Source organism: Lolium rigidum, chromosome 3 (genome assembly GCF_022539505.1).
Source record: "Lolium rigidum isolate FL_2022 chromosome 3, APGP_CSIRO_Lrig_0.1, whole genome shotgun sequence".
In the NCBI taxonomy this organism is placed as follows: domain Eukaryota; kingdom Viridiplantae; phylum Streptophyta; class Magnoliopsida; order Poales; family Poaceae; genus Lolium; species Lolium rigidum.
The window spans coordinates 230,895,947-230,916,227 of NC_061510.1; the positions used below are offsets into that span (position 1 = coordinate 230,895,947).

The window sequence follows — 20,281 nt, forward strand, 5'->3', positions numbered from 1 at the left end:
TGAAATCTTACCCACTTCAACGATTTCACTGGCTGATCATGCTTGTACATGTCCTGTAAAAGTGTAAGAATTTAGCCAAATAGAGAATATGGAACTTAATTAAGAAATTAATTCAAACTTGATAACATGCAGCTGAGTAAGATGACTATACAGCAGCATTATCATGCATGCTTCCCTGTCTATGCACACTCGTTATCAATCTCAGCAAAAGAGTTATTCCATTGCTCCACGGATGGAGCTTACAAAATTAAAATGCACAACCTAGTTGAAAGAACACATGAAAAAAAAAGACATGGATTTCTGTGCTCGGAGTGTTACCTACTGATTTAGGTAGATCGATTCGGTACCCAATTTCTATTTCGGCGTTCCTTCAAAAAGATGGGGTGGAACAAACTGGTTGGTTCAAGGACTCACTAATTTAGTGGCAACGTTATATAAATGCATTTCCAAACAGAGTAATTAAATAACAACATTACTTCATACACCTACTTACTATAGCTGACAATGTAAAAGGAAGCGATTCTCAAATATATAACAGAGAAATAAGCACATAGTTTGCATGTCTGGTATAAGATGAGAGAAAAATTACACTCGCTCATCCTCGTTAGGTGGACAGAGCCGCAGAGGATTTTTTTCTTATTTCTGGTGTAAGATAAGAGAAAAATATTTATTTTGATCAGGAGAGAACTGTCAACCGCTACATTTATGGTTTTATGGTCAAAGCATAATACAAGTTACACCCCGTTTTAATCAACAATCAGGAAAAATTAGATTATATGGAACCACACGGAACCTAGGTTCCGTGCCAATCACCGTAAAAAAGCACTATTTACAATGTCCGGTCTATATATTATGAAAGTTGCCTAGAAGGTGCACTTAGTCAGGAAGTTGCATTTTGCTAAATTCAGGTCATCAACTTGCTATCCGTGTGCACATTAGTCACTCTGTCACAACACCGTTACCTTTTATGAAATACCTCTAGATTTTTATTGTGAGGGTTCGAACGTTGTAGCTGCTAAGTTGGCGCGAGCAAGTCATGGAGAGCAACTGATCCACAAAAGGAGAGGTCGGTGAGGGGGGAGGAGCACGACATCGCCACCTTCGTAGATGGCAGCTTCGGTGGAGCAACGTCGATGTCAAGGAACAACTCGGGTCACAAGACTCTTAGGTGATGGATTGAAAAGGACCAGAGGGACGTCGCATAATCGATGGGGAGCCCGAGGTTATGCCGGAGCGGGCGAGTTGTCACGGCGGCCGACTAGACGCGCCGAAGACGAAGACCGTGCTGCATATCTTGGGTTCCCCATGCCGATTACTTAGGCGGACAGGACAAGCATGATGCGGCATAGGTTCAAGGGTCGACGAAGAGGTTGGGGCGGCTTCAAACGGTGGCATGACGACGCTGCGATGATGACCATTTTGACGAGGGAGAGAACGAGATGAGGATGGGAAATCACACGGGAGAGGCATGTGGTACTCCACGAGGTTGCTGGGAAGGTCCTCGGTGGCAAACTACACCGCGGACGGCACGCCGATGACCCGATGCAGAGCAGCAGTCAGCGCAGGAGGCTACATGCCTGCACACCACTTGTTTAAAGCTAAGTCTACCTATAATAACTAGAGAATGAGAAGAAACAAAGTTTTATGGGGTATTTTATAAGAAAGATAGATGGTCATTTGCAAACTAACGGTTTATGTGAGGGAGTGACTAATATGCACATGAATGTTTTCATTTACTTCCTATGTTCGAAAGTGCTGCAGATTTATCTAGATTCAGAGGGAGTAGATGTTATTATATCTTCTTATAAACTCAGTTAAACTTAAATTAGTTTAAGTTATGATAAAACTAGAACTTTAATTATTTTGGGAGGGAGTGAGTAGCTGGTTACTGAAGATTGGAACAGAATAATCGTAAAGCAGTCAAGAAACTGTATCTAATTATAATAAAGGTGGAGGTCGTTTTCGTAAATGTCCATAGAACCCTGACTGGCTGCCTGCTACCGCCACGGTTCCTCTCCTCCCCAAGCTCTGGACACCGGCGAGCGCCGCCTTCACCGCCACCAGCACCGACTCACCGAATCCAGAGCTCACGACGTCGCGCCGGCATTATTTCCGCTGCCCTCTTACTCGCGCCTCCCCGCCCGCAGATAGCGCACGACCCCTCGCCGCTTCCCCATCTGTACCGGCGACCCCGACACCCCCATCTACACCGACCTTTGTACCGATATTCCGCTGTTCAGCTCTTCACCCACCGCTGCAACCCGCAGGTTAGATTTAGTCTAGCTCGTCCTTTCCTTCTACAATCTCTGCACCCTGCTTCTGGTATGTTCTTTTCCCAGTTTATTGTCAAATCATTCCGCCTATGTATGTGGTTAACTGCATAATTAATCTGCAAAAAATCATGCTGTGTATATTTCAGGATTAACGGTGAAATTTTGAGGCATGGAGGATGAAGAAAACATTAAGGAAGAACTTTTGGTAGTGGAGTCAGAACTCCATGAACTACAAGGTATCATCACTATATTCATCATCCACTATACACATTCTTATCTCTTGATCTGTAATGATTTCTTCATTGAGTGAGGTTCATAGTCTGCTTCCCTTCTCCATAACAACTCATTTGTAAAATTATACTCATGGACCCAATAATGGGAGGCAGGAAGCTGACATATAGAACAACATTTTTAGTTTCAAGCGCACACCATCCTTGTGTGGACACGGATCAGCAATATCTGCTTGTACAACAACCAAATGTCTGGTCAGCCGGCACCATGTCCCCAAGGATAAGCAACAACACGTTTTTTAGCCAACTGATAAATACCAATCAATGATGACACCTTCAGCATTTTATCACATCATATTTGCAAACGCTCACACAAGTTACAAACAACCTCTTCAGTTTCGAAAATGTATAGTCACATCACAAACGGAGATGGCTAAAATCACTAGGTGTATTTTGGTCTCGAAGCAACTTCATGGCATGTCTCTGACTAAGGAATCTCAAGGTTAGAGGATAGCAGTGTAAGTTGTTCCAGTGGAATGCAGTTGGGTGCTCTGCTCTGGTTCCCTAGCTATGAGAATTACATTGATGTTATATTATTGGCATGCTACTTTAACATCTTTCTGACTAATAATGCACTTCCTGGGTACCTCTTCTCTTCTTTGATTGAAGCTAAAGGGCGTTTTGTTTTTTTTCTAGCAAGTGGTGTTAATTCAAACATAAAATCAAATGCTGCCAGCCATCTTTCCCGGCATTTTCCTTAATTTTAACTGTTTCGAGTGCTACTGAACTAATATTCCTCTTAAAATTCATTATATGCAGACAAAATCAAGATGTTGCTTGATCAGCAAGAAGAATTGTATGAGCGCCAATCGCATTTGAAGGCTTTGCTGGAAATATCTAAAACTTCCAGAGATACATCAGATACTGCCCCTTCAGTTGCTCTGGAAGATTGGTCTGGAAAGTTCTCATGGGATTCTCAGGCTGATGACATGCGATTCAATGTATTTGGTATCTCTTCCTACAGGTCAAATCAACGAGAAGTAAGTTTCTAGCAGAAATTATAATATAACATGCTATTTTGATGTTTCCTCTTCTTTGGAACTGCTTATTAACGAACACAAATATCCAGCGATATGTATAAATTTACTTTTAACACCACCAGTGAGGTTCTTATAATTCATTTCATTTCGTGAAGAATCATTCATTTCAAGTTCTTCAGATATGTAAGATACTGTTTTATAGCATGTTTTGTTCTATCCTTGATCTGTGTATATTGTTCAAAGCAGGCAATTTAGAACCTCTGTTCCTTTGACATCCTTCATTTTTTGTCTCCCATTTCCTGGTAGTGTTCAGCCTAATTTTATATACCATAACCTTTTTCAGGATTGTATACTTTTTTTTCTAGACTTGCATTTTTTTAAGCATACTGTTCTTCCAGATAATTAACTCTATCATGAGTGGAAAAGATGTTCTGGTTATAATGGCTGCTGGTGGAGGGAAGAGCCTGTGTTACCAACTTCCAGCTGTTCTTCGTGATGGAATTACACTTGTCGTCAGTCCTTTGCTTTCGCTTATTCAGGATCAGGTGTTTAAGCTTTTCTTTTCTTTTCTCTTGTTGCCCTATATATATGCTTGTTCTCGTTCTTGATGATCTGTACTGTTCTAGGTCATGGGACTGGCGGCTTTAGGTATACCAGCGCACATGTTGACTTCCACTACCAACAAGGAAATTGAGAAGTTCATCTATAAGGCGCTTGAGAAAGGTGAAGGGGAACTGAAGATATTGTACGTGACACCTGAAAAGATATCCAAAAGTAAAAGATTCATGTCCAAGCTTGAGAAATGTCATCATGCTGGGCGCCTTTCTCTAGTTGCAATAGATGTGAGTGATGGTATTTTCTCTCTTTGTTGACGATGCGCGAATATATGTTATAGTCTTTCCTTTATTGCCTGTTTATCAAATTCGTTGGTTCCACTGAGCTATACATGGTTGAAAACACTCACACGCTATCCACCACACAATGAAGCCCCTTTTTGCTTGCTAAAATTGGGTTGTGTGTGATACTCGCAGTCTCTCTAAGTACATGCTTATTCAGTCAGTCTCTAACAATATTACTATCCAATATGGGTATTTTTCTTATTGAAATACTAAAATTTTCCTATTAGACTAAAGTAAGACATGCACACACAAAATTACGGCTTATTCTAACAGTTTACGATTGGTTTTGTTTACTCATACGGAACATTTAATCTCAATTATTCCATTGACTCTCTACAGATTTTAAGATGTTCACCAATTCATATTATTTGTAGTTTGTTTCTCATGAAATAATTATAAGAACAACAGCACAGCTAGTGGTCAAAATTTACAAATTTGTGCATTCAAGTGCAACTTTATCTAAAGTTACCCACTGACAGCTATGATGCAGGAGGCACACTGCTGCAGCCAATGGGGGCACGATTTCCGTCCAGACTACAAGAATCTGGGCATTTTGAAGATCCAGTTTCCCAGTGTTCCCATGATAGCTTTAACTGTGAGTTATACAAGTGAATTCAAGTTAGAAGAAGTAAAGCTTGTGTGAAGCAGAACCTTTTTTTTTTGTAGGCAACTGCAACAAGTAAAGTGCAAATGGATTTGATAGAGATGCTTCATATCCCAACATGTGTCAAGTTTGTCAGCTCTGTTAACAGGCCCAACCTTTTCTACAGAGTATGCTTTAGTTTACTTTTCTTGATTCAACCATGAGAAAGTCTATTGGCAGAAGCATGCACGAGGAAAAAAATAGGATTTAACTAGTTTACATTCTCGTCATGTAGGTATATGAGAAATCGTCAGTTGGAAAGGTTGTTATTGATGAGATTGCAAATTTCATAAGTGAATCATATCCAAATAACGAATCGGGGATTGTGTATTGCCTTTCTAGGAAGGAATGTGAACAGGTTCGTAGACTGACCTGTGGATGTTTCTGTTTCAATTATTTGCTGACATGCAAATTAATTTCTAGCGGTAAAATAGCTGTAACTGTTCACTTCTCCATTTAGATTCAATGTGTGTTGTGCATTCTCTCAAAGTTTTGCGCTGTCTGTAAGGTCATATATTTGAACACTTTTTTTGAGGAATTATATATCATTATATTTGAATACTTCACAATGAAATCTTGTTGTGATTGTACAAACAGTCCAAATCTTTTTCGGATAACTTTTGAACCTTTACAAGGTGTAAATGCTATTCGGTACAACTTTGATTCTTGATCGATCCAAGCACTAGCACCTTAATGTGAGAACATAAGCTGTTGGAGATTATTGAGCTTGACATGTACATGAATAATGAAATTACAATGTACAATTAATTTTTGTTCTTTGATGTATGTAAGGTATGATTTCACTTGCATTTTATTGACGAAAGATCATGGCTAATGATACCACAGTTTGGTTTCATGCCCCTGAGAAAAGTTTGTGTTACCAAACTTTGGAGCTTTGCAAATATTCTTGTAAGGTTATAATTTTTTTGGCTCTTTAGTTCACTTTTGGAGCCAAACTTGGACAAAATCTGGCAGCCAATTTGGCTACCTGGATTTTGATAATGCCAAAACTTGGCTTGGTTTTCATGTGCCACATTTCGATACAATCCTAGCCGGTCTTATGCTGAGTCCTGAGTGTCTTTGACTATCTGAATTTACTTGCACTTATTCTTGTTGTGCACGGTGTCTGATTATCAGATCGGCATTAAAAGTTTTAAACTATGAGAATTTGCTTATTTGACACTGAATAACGACTGATTTCACCATATGCCATTGAATGACTCCCTTCATCCTTTTAGTTTAAAGTGGCCATTCATTTTCTGCAGTCTGGGCCAGCATCATTTCCCTTGGTGCTCTGTCACATTTTGTTGAAACCATTCACTTTACTGACAAACAGGTTGCCCAAGAATTGCGTGGAAGAGGTATTTCAGCAGATTATTATCACGCAGATATGGATGCTGTTGCTCGTGAGAAAGTTCATATGCGGTGTGTTCCGAATTTTTGTGCACTTTTTTCTCTAAGATCATTTTTTCTCTAGTATGATAAACTCATGAATTTTCTGTTACTTTTATTTCGAATAAAGCACATGCTTGTAACTTCATAAGTATGACCTTAGATGTGTTAGAGATGTTAGAAGAATTCCATTTATCAACTTTGTAGCAGTCTCCCTGCGTGAATGCAACTAGTATCCTTATATACTTGTGAATTCTTTGCCTGTCATGTCGATAATGATAATTCATACGTTATGTCATTACTCGTTATACTCATTCTGGATCCTTAAAACGAAGGTGTCCTTTGTGTTTTTTCTGCATTGAGAAACAAATGCCATATGTAGTTTTTTTTGGCTTGTCCATGTTATATAGGATTTAATATCTGAATTGAACTCCACAGTTCTGTAAAAAACATACCGTGCCTAATAACCACATACCAACATTTTGATTGTTTGGACAATATTGATGCGACATAATTCTGGAAGTTGATATTTATTCAAGCACCACTTTTTTTGTCATGTGGGGCAGGGTGTATGGCAGCACACACAAAGATATGGACAAGCAGAAGGTGCTTGATCCTTCACCTTAGCTACTTGATGCTCACGATAACCTAGGGATCCTATGTCAATCAGATTCCAAGTTTTTTGGTGCTTTCTTTATGGTTCAAACTTACCTTTTATCTCAACCCTCTATATAATCAGAGGACTAGCCATGTAGTCGCATCAGTATTGATAAACCACAAAATGGTGATTAGCCTCCAAACCCTAAGCACGCGATGTTGTTGCATTATTTTTGCGTGTATATTTAGATGTGCATTTGAGCTCTTTTGTTTCTTATTGTTGCATATAACTAGCCAATTATTTCTTTTCAACAGTTGGAGTAAAAGCAAATCACAGGTCATCGTTGGAACAGTATGTGCTCTCTATGTGCTCTCTGTTTCTCTCTCTGTCTCTCTCTCTGTCTCTCTCTCTCTCTCTCTCTCCCCGAGCAATTAATCTGCCTGTTACATTTTTTTAGGTGGCGTTCGGAATGGGGATCAACAAACCAGACGGTGTGTTCAGTTTTGGACTTTGATCATAATGATGACATGTGCTTGATGTGTAGATTCATACTTAACTAATCTAATTATTTGTGATTCCACAAGTTTCTGAAAACTTATGAAAACTTGCCACATAAGTTTGTAACTAGATGTATGTACCCAGGCTTTGCCTATCTCTTGAGGCATCCACATGGCACTAGCACTTATGCGGTACTGACATGCCATCCACATACTGTTCCTCTCTCTACCCACCCGCAAACTCCTCATTATATCTTCCCCTTATCAACTTCCTTTAGATTTTATATCGATAGCAGTTATGTTCCCCACCATCTCCACAGAGTAGTATTCGGGGAAGAATGCAAGGGAGCTGAGGCTGATGCTAACAGAGAGGGAGGGAGCTGCAGGGACCTGTTGGGGTGGTAGGCGAAGAAACCTATTGGGGTAGTTGGGAGCAGAGAAAGTGAGTAACAGCCTAAAACCTGTGCAGATGTTGAAGGTGAGCTGCTGCCACCAGTAAGCACAACCTGCAGTGTTGTTGGGAGCTGAGGCCCGTGCGAATGGAGCTAGCGAGAAGAGAGTAGCTGAGAGTGGTAGCAACAGGTTACAGAAGATCCTCAATGACTAGTTCTGTGTATGAATGCATGCATTCATGTTCGCGTAGGATATACTGCTGCCGTGTTATTTGCATAGACATAGCCTAACCAATCTAGCTATCTTTCTGGCCAAATAGCTGCAGATGGGCAGTAGATTTGCTCCCGTTCTGGTCCAACAGTAGCACAGCGATGCGGTAGGCAGTGAGAGGCGGGAACACCGGAGCCGGCAAAGGGCAGGAACTGGTTCTGTGTAATTTTTCTCTTACTTTGAATACCCATTTTCAGTATCCTGTGCCCGCCCATGGTTATTTGAAAGTAGAGAGGATTTGAGTTATATTATTGCTAGAACGAGAGAGTTATATTGGATCGATACATGTGCAAATTAGATTTGATTGCTAGACATTAGTGCCTCTTTGGTTCAAAGGAATTTGTAGGATTTCAGCCCGTGGGATTTTTTCCTGTAGAGGTTGTTTGATACTTTGATCTGTTGGATTATAGACCCTATGAATCATCTCTATGGGCTTTAGTGGATTCTGTTCCAATGGAAATTTTCCATTGAGCCTATTCTGTTGGAAAAAATCTTCTGGCTGACAAGTTTCCATGTTCTCTGATGCTGTTGCAATCCAGCATTTTCGGTATTATTGCGAACCAAAGAGGCCATAGGCTTTTAGGTACATAGGATCTCTAGAGGTAGAGTTTGGGTTGTATTGAATTGTCTGATGTAGAATTTGACTCTTAGGAGGCCATAGTGTTTATAGAGGTAAGATAACCACATGGGATAAACGATATTTAGAACCTTTTGAACCACTGTCTTTAGAATGATTAACTCCGATGTTCTATAGATTCTGCTTTAGCCCAGTTCAGAAATGATTTAGCAAAGTCATTTACTAGATGTGTTCATGTATTTTCAGTTGTCCTGTAGTATTTGAACATGTGATTCTCAATTGTTTGCATGTCCTCCTATGTAACACTGATTACTAGTGTCTCCCGGTGGGGTACTAATTGTTGAGTCCGAAGCTGTTATACTGGTGATATGAAGCAAGTACGATTATTATGTTTGCAGTTATATTATCAGGAAAAATAAATACAAATTTCATTTTGGTTCTGCAGTCAGATTTGTAGTTCATCATAGCCTTAGCAAGTCTATGGAGACATATTACCAGGTACATCTAAATATCAAGTTTTCAGTTGTCTGACCATATCGTCCCTTAAAATAGACTTCCGTGACTTCAGGAAAGTGGTCGGGCAGGTAGAGATGGACTACCTTCAGAATGTGTTCTATATTATCGGCCTGGTGACGTTCCCCGCCAGGTGAGGCTAAATCATGAAGCTTCTAAATTTTTAATTGTTATGAGTTCTGTGAGTTCCTTTTTTCGTAATGCCACATTCACTGTTGTTATGTTCAATGAACAGAGTTCGATGGTCTTCTATGAAAACTGTGGCTTGGAAAATCTTTATGGCATAGCACGATATTGTCAGGTACATTTCGCAATCCTAACAGTGCCAATCTTTTAAAAGCCATAAAATAGTAGAAAGTACTCTTTTAACACTTGATTTTCCTTATTTGATCTCGTCTACATTTCATCGATTTCAGACCCTTCGGTACTAACTATGATAAATGGAGTATTTCTATCTGTTAAGTCCCATATAGTTGTTGATCGATGCCTATTGGGTATCCTAGCTGGATATCACAACAGTTCGCAAATAAACCACCACTGAACACGCATGTACTATCACACCTCCCTGCTATAAATGAACTGCACACACTGTTGAGTGAGGCACATCACGTTTGGTGAACATTCTGGCTAGATAATTACTCTTCAGGCATAGAACTCACAGCTCTCAGGAATAGGAGACAATCAGTGATAAAGAGCCTTCACGCATCTATTTTCTAAAATTGCTTAGAACAGAAGAATTCGATCTTGGAAGTCTATAACAAACAGACATTTTTATGCGGTCATGGAAGGAAAACAGAGCCATGGCAGGGAGGCTGGCGAGAACAGAAGTGGCAGTGCGTCCTCTGAATGAAGGAGTCGTCACTGCATCGTAGAAGTGGCGGAGGATTTCCTCCCCTTGGTTGCGAGACGTGCATCTGAACACCAGAAATGGCGCAGATTGGGCGGGAAAACCCCCTTGCTTGCGCATACAAACATGTGGTCTATCTGACCTGGGGAAGGGTTCTCACATGGTGCCAGAATCCTCCGGGGATTCGGGTTAGGAGGAAGAGTGGACAAGATATTGGGATGAATATGATGTTAGCGGAGTACTAGATCTAACTAGACAAGTTTGATATAAAAACTCTATGAAATCAAAGTTAAATAGTGGAAGGGGCTTTACCACAATCTTGCATATAATAAGAAAGGATTTTTTTGGTCTAGTTAATTGGAGATAATGTGAGTATGGTATTTCGAATACAGCATACAAGAACCTATCCTTTTAGTTCTCCAGTACCCCCTCGCTTGGACTGGTAGAAAGGACATTAATTCTTTTTATAAATGTTGTGCTACCTTTTGTTGCTGCTGGTCATGTCGTGTGTTTGATGATAACTTCCGATTGCAAACTTGTTTTTTCAGTCTAAGAAAAACTGTCGCCGTGGTGCTTTCTTTCAACATTTTGGAGAGGCTGTGCAGGAATGCAATGGTATTTTCTCAGTACTTAACGTTGTCCATATCTGAACTTCCTAAATGATATTTACACAGTTTCTTGCAGGAATGTGTGACAACTGTGCTTCTAGTATTGAGCTCAAGGACACAGATGCTACCTGTATGATAAGTTTATTATCTACATCCAACTACACATTCTTTAATTTATAGCATTTTTTTTTTGGTAGAGTTCTCTTTTTTTGTGTGGAAACTGTAATGTATTATCCTCTTTACTGTCCATGATGGGTTATGCGGCTTCTTGTTTAGACCATACCAAAATCATCGTTTCACTTCTCCAAGAAATGCAACAAAATGACCAAAGAGCTACATTGCTGCAGCTGTTGGATAAGTTCAAAACAAAATGGAAGCATTTAGGTAAATGACCTCAACTAACTATACCCTTTTCTGATTCCAGTAAGTTGGTGCATTCTGCATTCTATGTTCTTCGCCTGGGTAAAATGTCGCATCACATAGGAGTCTTGAAGTGTCTCCCTACAACCGAGCTGACATTACAATTACGAATGCTCAAGCAGGTTGTTCAAATGAAGCAGTTGATCTTAAGAAGGAAGAACTTGAGCTGTTGATAGTTCAACTTATACTTGACCGTGTTTTGGTATGTGTTCCTCCATTCAGAATCTAATATTGGTCAACAAACCTTCTACTGTTGTTCCTATCGGACTCTTGTTTGCAACATACGGTAGTGCTAAATATCCATTCTGTAAGAACTATTGCGACTAGGGTTATGAAAACAGTCATGAATAAAGTCCCAGGACCTGGGAAAATGCCAGAGCACTTGTCAGTTCTGTTTGCTCTTTGGTTTGCTTAATTTTTCTTTTAAACTCTTTATATCTTATGATGTTTTGTATCTTTGCCACCTTGTAAAGTACTAGCTATTAAGGCAGCAGAAACAATAATATATTAGTTGTCAATATGCCTCTTGACACCATCTAGGGAAAATCAGAAAGCGGCATGAAGCAACTGAATTTGGGAGCCTATAAATCAAACATTTTGGTCTCATCCTCAGAGATCTGGGTGACAGGTAGAATTATATACATAAAAAGTGTCCATGGGGCTTAACATGTTTTGGGTTGAACCATTGAACTGTATTAAATTAACGGAACACATTCCTACTCTTTAAAACAATCGGTACAACACTTTGCACATTTGCAGCCTCTTGTTGCATCTCCAATGTGGTGACTTAACTATATTATGCCATGCATATTCGCATGTTAAACATTAGAGTTCGAGCTATTGAACATCTTCTTTTGTTTGCCTCGATGACCTGGATTGGCCAAGATTCTTAACATCCATCTTTTTCCCTAACAGAAAGAAGAATTTCAGCATACAGCATATACAACCAATGCATATGTTGCTTTAGGACCACTGTGGAAGCAAGCATTGCAAGGTAATTGATCTGTTTTCTTGCAGACCATCCATTTTACTTCACCATTGATGCATGAAAGTCCGTGAGTGCATGTGCACCACTAGGGTTGCAAGCGGGGTCCTACGAAAGTCCTGCTTCTAGTTCATTTTATCATTTCTAGTTTAAAAATTGCCCAAAATTTTAGGCTAGAAGCTGGACTTTCGCGGGATCCCGCTTGCAACCCTCAGCACCACTCTGTCCGTTGTTGGCTTGTTGCTAAATGAATTAGAAAATCCCTTGTGCCTAGTGCTATATTCGTCCCTTGAGGCTTGAGCTCACACTCTTCCACACCCTTTTCAGTGTAGTAGGTTCATATGCTTGTGGGACGTGGTCATGAATATATGTTTTTACTACACAGGGAACCGACAAGTGAAGCTAACTAGTGCTATTCACTCTCAAGATAGTGATGGCAGAGTTAAAAGTACAAAGCGCAATCAGATGAGCAGTTTGGAAACTAAGCTTGATGACCTACGTAGAACTATCTCTTCTGCTAATGGGGGCATCTTCCCCCATGCAGTTCTTTCCACGCAGCAAATTTCCTTGCTAAACATCCATAAACCAACCACTATTGCCGAGGTGAGTTTTGGTTCAACTTGTTTTTCCTTGTTATTGCAAGTGTATCTCCAACACAGGACATTCTGGTTCTTTCTTGTACAGCTAGAAAAACTTATAGGGAAGGTAAAGACCGACAAGTACGGCAACGACATCATTGAGGTGATGCGGTCAGAAGCTGAGGGTGGAAAGGACAGTGGTGCAAGTGGAGCTAAGAGGCAAAGGAAGGATAAAGATGTTGTTTCCATTGAGAGCAGCGAGGAGGAAGCCTAGCATTACCATGGATAAGTCTAAGTATGCATGCTTGAAACTGAGTTCTCAATGGATTGAGCAATGTTCCTACAGTACATGTTGGACCTTCTTGATACCCTAGCTCTAGATTTTTCTCTTGTAGCTGAAACAAGCTTTCCCAATGGAATGCCCACACCTGAGTGTTTTATTTCTTATTTTCCATAATATACTTATTCTTTAGCAGAGTATACTTCATGTTTCAGGTTGTAGAATGCTTACACCAGTCAATGAAGGCAAGCAGTATTAGCATATTGAGGATGAGTGACTAACAACACAGGACGTTAGATTCTACTGAGCTGCTTAAACTCTGTAACAAAAGGCCCTGACCACCAAACGGAATGAAGCTGAGAATTTTGTTTTGGAGTTGTTCTCCAAAACAGTTTTCTTACCGTGATTCAACGGATGTAATTTGCAAAGATTTTATTTAAGCAGCAAATATTCATTGTGGCTTGAATAGTTGCCGTTGGCCGATTTTTGTTTGGTATTTGGGTTTCTGTGACTCCAGAATGTTGATCAGTTGAATGTTCATCAGTGTGGAAGGGTTGAACCCAACATCTAGAGTGTGGATACAGACCTTTGCTTCCACATTTCGGTCTGGAAACTGTTTCCCAAACCATTTCAAGATTCAGTGTAGCGTGGTCTGGGTAAAACATGTGCAAGTCGGTCTTGGATTCGATGATACTAGAACCTAATGCCTGAATTAGACAAGTTTCCCTTCAAACATAATCTACTAATTTGAGTTCAGTTTCCAGTTCACACAGAAGTGTACTCATGTATTCATAAATCCACACAAATCAAAGCTCAAAATTTCTAATTCACGGGGGTGTACTGCAGAACTGTCAAGAACGAATGGATGGATGTGGGCACGGGTGCTTGTTGTCAGACTGAAACATGAGTTCGTCATATTTTTCCGTACAAAACGACCCAATTATTTTCAATATACGTACTAAACGGAATTTTGCTGTCAAGTCAAGCCGACAAGCCTCAGTTTCCCAACCTCCAACATATCGACACAAGTGACAACCAATCTTCAGTTTACCAGAAGCAATGGCAACACAAAACGAGAGCATAGCACTTAAAAGCAAAATCCCTCAACTAAACTCGACTGAACTGGCCACTAACTGATGCAAAGCTAGATAATACATGATGCACCTCGACATTGAAAATGACACATGATGCAAGGAAGATCCGATTGGATTCGAGTTATTACGACGACAACGATCCATGGCAGGATTAACTTGACAAGAAGAAGAAGAAGAAACAAGCAACGGAAAGCTACTGGGAGCGGGCGGCGAAGCGCTCGACGTTGGGGTCGGACAGGTTGATGCCCACCATGGCCTCCCCAAGCCCAGCGCTGATATCTGCCAGGATCTCCGGGTCGCTGTAGTGCGTGACGGCCTGGACGATGGCACGGGCGCGGCGCGCCGGGTCGCCGCTCTTGAAGATGCCGGAGCCGACGAAGACGCCGTCGCAGCCGAGCTGCATCATGAGGGCGGCGTCGGCGGGGGTAGCGACACCGCCGGCGGCGAACTGCACGACCGGGAGGCGGCCGAGCTGCTTGGTCTGCATCACCAGGTCGTAGGGTGCGGCGATCTGCTTGGCGTAGCTGAAGACCTCGTCGTCGTCCATGTTGCGCAGAGCGCGGACGGCGCCCATGACGGAGCGGACGTGGCGTACGGCCTCCACGACGTTGCCCGTGCCCGCCTCCCCCTTGGTGCGGATCATGGCGGCGCCCTCGCGGATGCGGCGGAGCGCCTCGCCGAGGTCGCGGCAGCCGCACACGAAGGGGACGCGGAAGTTGTGCTTGTTGATGTGGTGGGCGTCGTCGGCGAGGGTGAGCACCTCGCTCTCGTCCACGTAGTCCACGCCGACGGCCTCCAGGATCTGGGCCTCCACGAAGTGCCCGATGCGCGCCTTGGCCATGACCGGGATGGTCACCGCGCGCTTGATGTCGCGGATGAGGGCCGGGTCCGACATGCGGGCCACGCCGCCCTGCGCGCGGATGTCCGCCGGGACGCGCTCCAGCGCCATCACGGCGCACGCGCCGGCCTCCTCGGCCAGCCGCGCCTGGTCCGCGGTCACCACGTCCATGATGACGCCGCCGCGGAGCATCTGGGCCAGGCCCACCTTGACGGAGAAGGTGGCGGCGGCGGGCTTCGAGGACGGCTCCACCACCGCGTTGTTGTTGTTGCCGTACAGAGCCACCACGCCGTCGGAAGCCATTCTTGATTCTTCTCCCTTCGATCCGCCGCCGCCGCCGCCGCAACGATTTTGTTCTAGGACCTCTTGGGGGTTTGGGGTTTGAGGATGAGCTAGATGTGGATGTGCTCTGCACGAGTGGAGTGGGAGTGGAGAAGTGGAAACTGGACTTGACTTGCGATTCGACACGTACACAGAAGGGAGAGCTGGGCTAATGGGCCGCTCCTTTCTAGATCTGGCCCAACAAATCCAATTATAATTCAATACACAAAGTGTTCATCTCTAACAAAGAATTAAGCATTTTTTTTAGAATTGATAATTAAACCACATTAATACAAAGAGTTCGCCGGAGGTAACTCAATGGAAAATACAACTAGAAAAACTACTTTCACTAGACTCTACTAAAAAAATGTGTCGCCTCATTCAAAACTCGCTTTACATGGCTGAACGATGCCAATGAGAAGACAAACTACCAACGGCTTGATGTCAGCAACAAGAACACCGATATAAGACTTTTCCATCGCTGAAGAAAGGAGTCGTTGCACAAGCGATAAGCAGACCAAAGCGAAAATCACCATGTCAAAACCTTCATCGCTCGGCGGAGGGCGTCTACATCGGCCGGTTGGACCGTCCTCGGTTTCACCATGCAAAAGTGGGCCTATCGTTGTTGCAAAAACCTAGTCGCCATAATCGTGTTTTCGCCATTGATGCCACCAGCGCCGCAACCACTCATCCATCAAATTCCTCCAAGCATGGAAACACTCACCAGCTACCAGACGACGCCTCCATGGAGCGAATGATGCCCATGGCGCCGCCATCCAATCCGATGGATTTTGAGCTTTCACCCGAGATGTGACCTCAGCAGCGCCTCCAAGAATGCAAAAATCGCCCAAAGCGTCATTGTCGAATTGGTCAGCGGCCAAAGATTTCTCATGAACCCGGTTCTCCCGCCAGCTCCTCATTTAGCGTCGATATCGGCATCAGGGACACCGGCAACCAAGACCTGCAGGGAGGAGAGAGAGCTAAAAGGCAAGGAAAAGATCTGAAGTTCGAGAGCCGGCGCGAGTGGACAAAGCCACCTACGCACGACCCGCATCCTTGTCGTCGCCCTACCTCCCGCACGTCCAGAGCACCAGGCAGCAACATCCACGCACACCACTGGCCGCACGATCGACGTCGCATCTCCGTATGAGGTCGCTGCCTCGTCGCCCAAAACCCTCCACGCAGGACACGGAGTAGCAGATCCTCGCCGCCACCTTCGCCGGTAGGCCGCGCAGGCTTGGCCGGAGCCCTTTTCCGATAGTGGCGAGATGAGGGGAGCAGGGATAGGGTGGCGGCCTGAGGGGATCTTAGTTGCCCCTGGGTCGCCCTCGGGAGGACATTTCATCTAAATTATCGTTCAAGTTATTAAAAAAATGTACCATAGCTGCTGAACCGTCTTGTCTAGAAATTGACCACATAATAAATAGGCAAAAGTCGGGAAAACATGAACAGTGATAAAAAAGTACTTAGGCAAAAAAAAAAAAAAAGACGCAACCTACATCACTCTCTAAAAACGGTATTTAAGCCGGCTTCGGTGACGCGGGCGTATGCAGAATGACATGGTAAAAAACATTCTGTCTTATGCGGCTGTCAAGCCAGGCCCTGTTTGACACTTCAGACTATCTTCAACCTCGGCTATTATCTCCGACTATCTCACCTTTGCAGTGCCCTCGTCGATCTCGGATGCTAAAGCAACTTGGCGATGCTGACGAGATCCGACGGTACCACACGGCGATGAGGGCAGCCCCGATCCCGATGTCGGGGAGCATGGGGGGGGCTCTTTAAGGTGACGGGCCACGCTCGGTCGACATGCTTTTCACGCTCGCAAAGCGTAAAGACGAGACAGCGGTACCACTTGCCTAGGTTGACAGCTTGTGTTGCCTCGACGAGCCGCATCACGCGTAGCGTCAGCGAAGCTCAGTCGATTTTTAGAGCATCTCTAGCTGTTGGGCTCCCCAGTCCAAAATTCGGCGCTATTTAGTATCGGATGGATGTAATTTTTGGTCTGGGGAGTCCATTTTTCTAGCGGCGAGTTAAGGATGGATGAATTTTTTAGATAAATAACTTGGATAAAATAAGTCGAAATTCGTTCAAATATAAGCGAAATTTAAAGATATTTAACCTATGTAGGCGAGTTCGTACATATATTTGAAATCGGCCAGATGGAAACATAAATAAAACTAATAACGGCCTACTACATGTCGTTCGTCGCTCGAGTTCCCGGCGTCCTCGGGTGCGGCGCCGCCGACGGCATCCCTAGGGGGAGTTGCCGGCCTCGATGTGCGCGAGCACACGGGCGAGCGTGCGGCCCGGCGCACCCTACCAGCGGCAGCGGCCGGCGGCGTTGTTACGCGCTGGAGGAGGGGAAGGACCATCGTACGCTGCGAGTTCCCGTTCGTGCCGGAGACGGAAGAACTCGTTCCGGGCGTCGTAGTTGTCGGTGAGGTACCGCTCCTCCGCGTGCTGCTCCTCGGTGAGGGTGACCCGCACATCGTCGATAGCGGCGTCGAGCTCGTCGCCTCCCACCGGAAGCGGCGGGATCGAGACTCCCCCCGCGCTCAGGCGCCATCCTCCGGGCACGCGGAAGTCCGGCGGCGCTGGGTAGCTCGCCATGTGCAGGAGTGCCGCCTCCCACTGGTGTAGGGAACAGCGGCCGAAGCTGTTGTTCGCCGCGCCGTGGCCCGCCATTGCTCGCTGGTGGAGGCGGATTGGGGAGAGAAGACAGGGCTGGGGAGAGGAGGGAGACGGCGGTGCTGAATGCGGCCAGACGCGGTAGGTTCCGCGATAAATAGAGGGAGCCGAATCCGAGGCGACGCCACGTGGAAGCTACACGTCCGGCGAAGTCTGACCGGCGGCAGGCTTTTGAAGCGCGCGGAAGACGATTGGCCTCTGTCGCCGACAAGTCGGGGCCACCATCCGCGCGGAAGTTTTCCCGACGTTTCCCGCGCTTCGTTTCGTCCGGAGTCCCCGAGCGCTCCCCGTGGGGCGGGGATGACCCGGGCTCGCTCGGACGGATGAAAGCCCAAGGTTTCGGGGGCACGACCGGGACCGTTTTCGTCCATCCGGATAAAAAAGGCGTCCTGGGGGCCTCGTCGGGGAGACGGCTGGAGATGCTCTTACAAAACTGACATATTTCTGAGAACTCAACATAAAATAACATGTTTTAAAAATAATTTTAAAGAATAGCCCTTTTGCATGATGCTGCACCGGACCAAGCCAAACTCCATAGCATGACGCCAACAGTAGTGGTGCCATGTGTGATGACCCAACGTACCACTGCAAGGTGTAGTACACAAGTCGTTGACATAACACAAGTGAAACACCGTTCCACTCATATTACATCTCTCAGAGTGGTACAACAGAAACATATGCGAGTCCAAGGTATGTCTATAGAAGTACACACGAGCTGTTTACATAAGATCAACACAACCTCCTACTTTACGAGTGATGTAAAACTTCAAATAAAGCTCCAGAAGAACGACTCGTAGTCTATCTTATTGCTAACTCAAGTTCAAGAGCTACTTGGCTTGCTATAGAACTCTAGCTACTTAGGTGCTAGGATTAGGGAAATGTTCCCTTCTATTACTAATCTAAGTCTCCACTCTAGCTATGCACAAGTTGACTCCATTGACTTCTTTGACTGGATTCTCCATCTTGTTGCGATTGACTCCTTTGTCTTCGAGTTCCACGGTAGTTTCTCCTTTGGTATCTTGATCTAAGAAGGGGGTTCAAATGGGATAGAATGAGTACGAGCGTACTCAGCAAGTTCATATTAGGAAATAGGTGTATCATGCACTAGCTACAGCCATAGACCAGAAAGTCATAGGCTAATGCAAGTTTTCATAAACATTTCTTCAAAAGGTTTATTTTATTCTGAAAACTATGCCCGTCAGTATTCACAGGTTGACTAGAACTTCGTGGAGTTCCTTTCCTGCCGCGTTCGCAGCTTCCTTCCTGGAATAGGGAGTGACAGGTCACAATTCTTGATACCCTCTGCGAGAGGTGCGTTACTTTACCCCACAAGAGATTTTAACCATGTTGCCGGCCGAGAGTATGTCCCCGTCCACACTTCCTTTGGTGTGAGGCCCGAGTATAAGATCCAAGCCAATCACTGCCTTCTCCGCGACCACTGCAAACCCACCCTTTTGTCCGACCGTACACCCCCAGTAGACTTCTCCCGATAATACGGCTTTACTCACGGTGTACTCCGGACAATCCATCATAGATCGTAGAGCTCATCATCACTAATGGATGGGGATTTAAAAGGATATCCCAACCTATTGTGGCAGTGCCTCCAACACCCCACCGGCTCTACCAATCCGTTGGCGTGCAGAAGGGAAAAGATACAGCTGACTTCCCCAGAGCCATTATAGATCTTATGGATAACGCGATATGTACGGCGCTAGAATCACTCGGACGGCATTGGTACTTAGTCCTAGATGAGTAGTACCCATGCAATGGAACCTCCACCATATCAACACATACCATGGTTCCATTGCCCACCACATAGTCATATTCATAATTGTAAAATAATATTTTGCTTTTCAATGCATGAGTGATAAGTATAGTACTTTGCATATAGTTTGATACAAATAATCAAATGACATGAGCAAGCGATGAACTTGCCTTTCTTGACTGCAAGGTTATGCAGGCAAAAGCTTCGATACGTGAGAACTCCAAATTCTGAAATACCATCATCGTCCGGTAAGGACAATGTTTAAAGAACTAGCAAAGATGCTATAATGTATAGTATGAGATGCAATCGTCCCGAGCGTAATCTAACCTCGATGAATTAAGTTTGATGAGTTGTAAAGATTTCTTTAGAGTTGGTTGCACTTTTAGAATGGTTCTCAAACAAGGTTCTTATTAGGGTTTGGTTATATTAGCATTATAATCAAGTGATATAAGACATCATAACAATCATACACATAAAGAATGGTGGTGGAATAATATATAAAGAACAGTTGTCAATTTTAAGTTCTACA

General features: G+C 43.9%; 2 protein-coding genes across 2 annotated transcripts; one reads left to right on the plus strand and one right to left on the minus strand.

Moving 5' to 3' along the window:
• The first annotated feature begins 1,992 nt into the window (after positions 1-1,992).
• LOC124703101 (ATP-dependent DNA helicase Q-like 2) lies at positions 1,993-13,399 on the plus strand. The gene is made up of 22 exons (XM_047235308.1): positions 1,993-2,267; positions 2,420-2,509; positions 3,323-3,543; positions 3,942-4,088; positions 4,170-4,385; positions 4,933-5,037; positions 5,109-5,213; positions 5,321-5,443; positions 6,422-6,510; positions 7,390-7,426; positions 7,533-7,566; positions 9,258-9,310; positions 9,381-9,458; positions 9,561-9,626; positions 10,721-10,787; positions 10,857-10,910; positions 11,057-11,164; positions 11,323-11,402; positions 12,116-12,194; positions 12,571-12,788; positions 12,870-13,058; positions 13,259-13,399. Exons 2-21 carry the CDS (start codon positions 2,443-2,445, stop codon positions 13,035-13,037), a joined length of 2,115 nt encoding a protein of 704 aa, XP_047091264.1. The 5' UTR covers positions 1,993-2,267; positions 2,420-2,442; the 3' UTR covers positions 13,038-13,058; positions 13,259-13,399.
• An 834-nt stretch (positions 13,400-14,233) lies between these two features.
• On the minus strand, positions 14,234-15,418 carry LOC124699080 (probable pyridoxal 5'-phosphate synthase subunit PDX1.1). Its single transcript, XM_047231448.1, has one exon. The coding sequence runs from the start codon at positions 15,276-15,278 to the stop codon at positions 14,331-14,333; it is 948 nt and encodes a 315-aa protein (XP_047087404.1). The 5' UTR covers positions 15,279-15,418; the 3' UTR covers positions 14,234-14,330.
• Between the last annotated feature and the right edge of the window lie 4,863 nt (positions 15,419-20,281).

What these genes read in the sequence shown, in the direction of transcription:
- LOC124703101 (XM_047235308.1), top strand. Translation starts at nt 2,443, where the DNA reads ATGGAGGATGAAGAAAACATTAAGGAAGAACTTTTGGTAGTGGAGTCA. An exon ending in TTTCGCTTATTCAGGATCAG is followed by an intron (nt 4,089 to 4,169) that starts GTGTTTAAGCTT and finishes GTACTGTTCTAG; the next exon opens with GTCATGGGACTGGCGGCTTT. An exon ending in TTTCTCTAGTTGCAATAGAT is followed by an intron (nt 4,386 to 4,932) that starts GTGAGTGATGGT and finishes GCTATGATGCAG; the next exon opens with GAGGCACACTGCTGCAGCCA.
- LOC124699080 (XM_047231448.1), bottom strand. Translation starts at nt 15,278, where the DNA reads ATGGCTTCCGACGGCGTGGTGGCTCTGTACGGCAACAACAACAACGCG.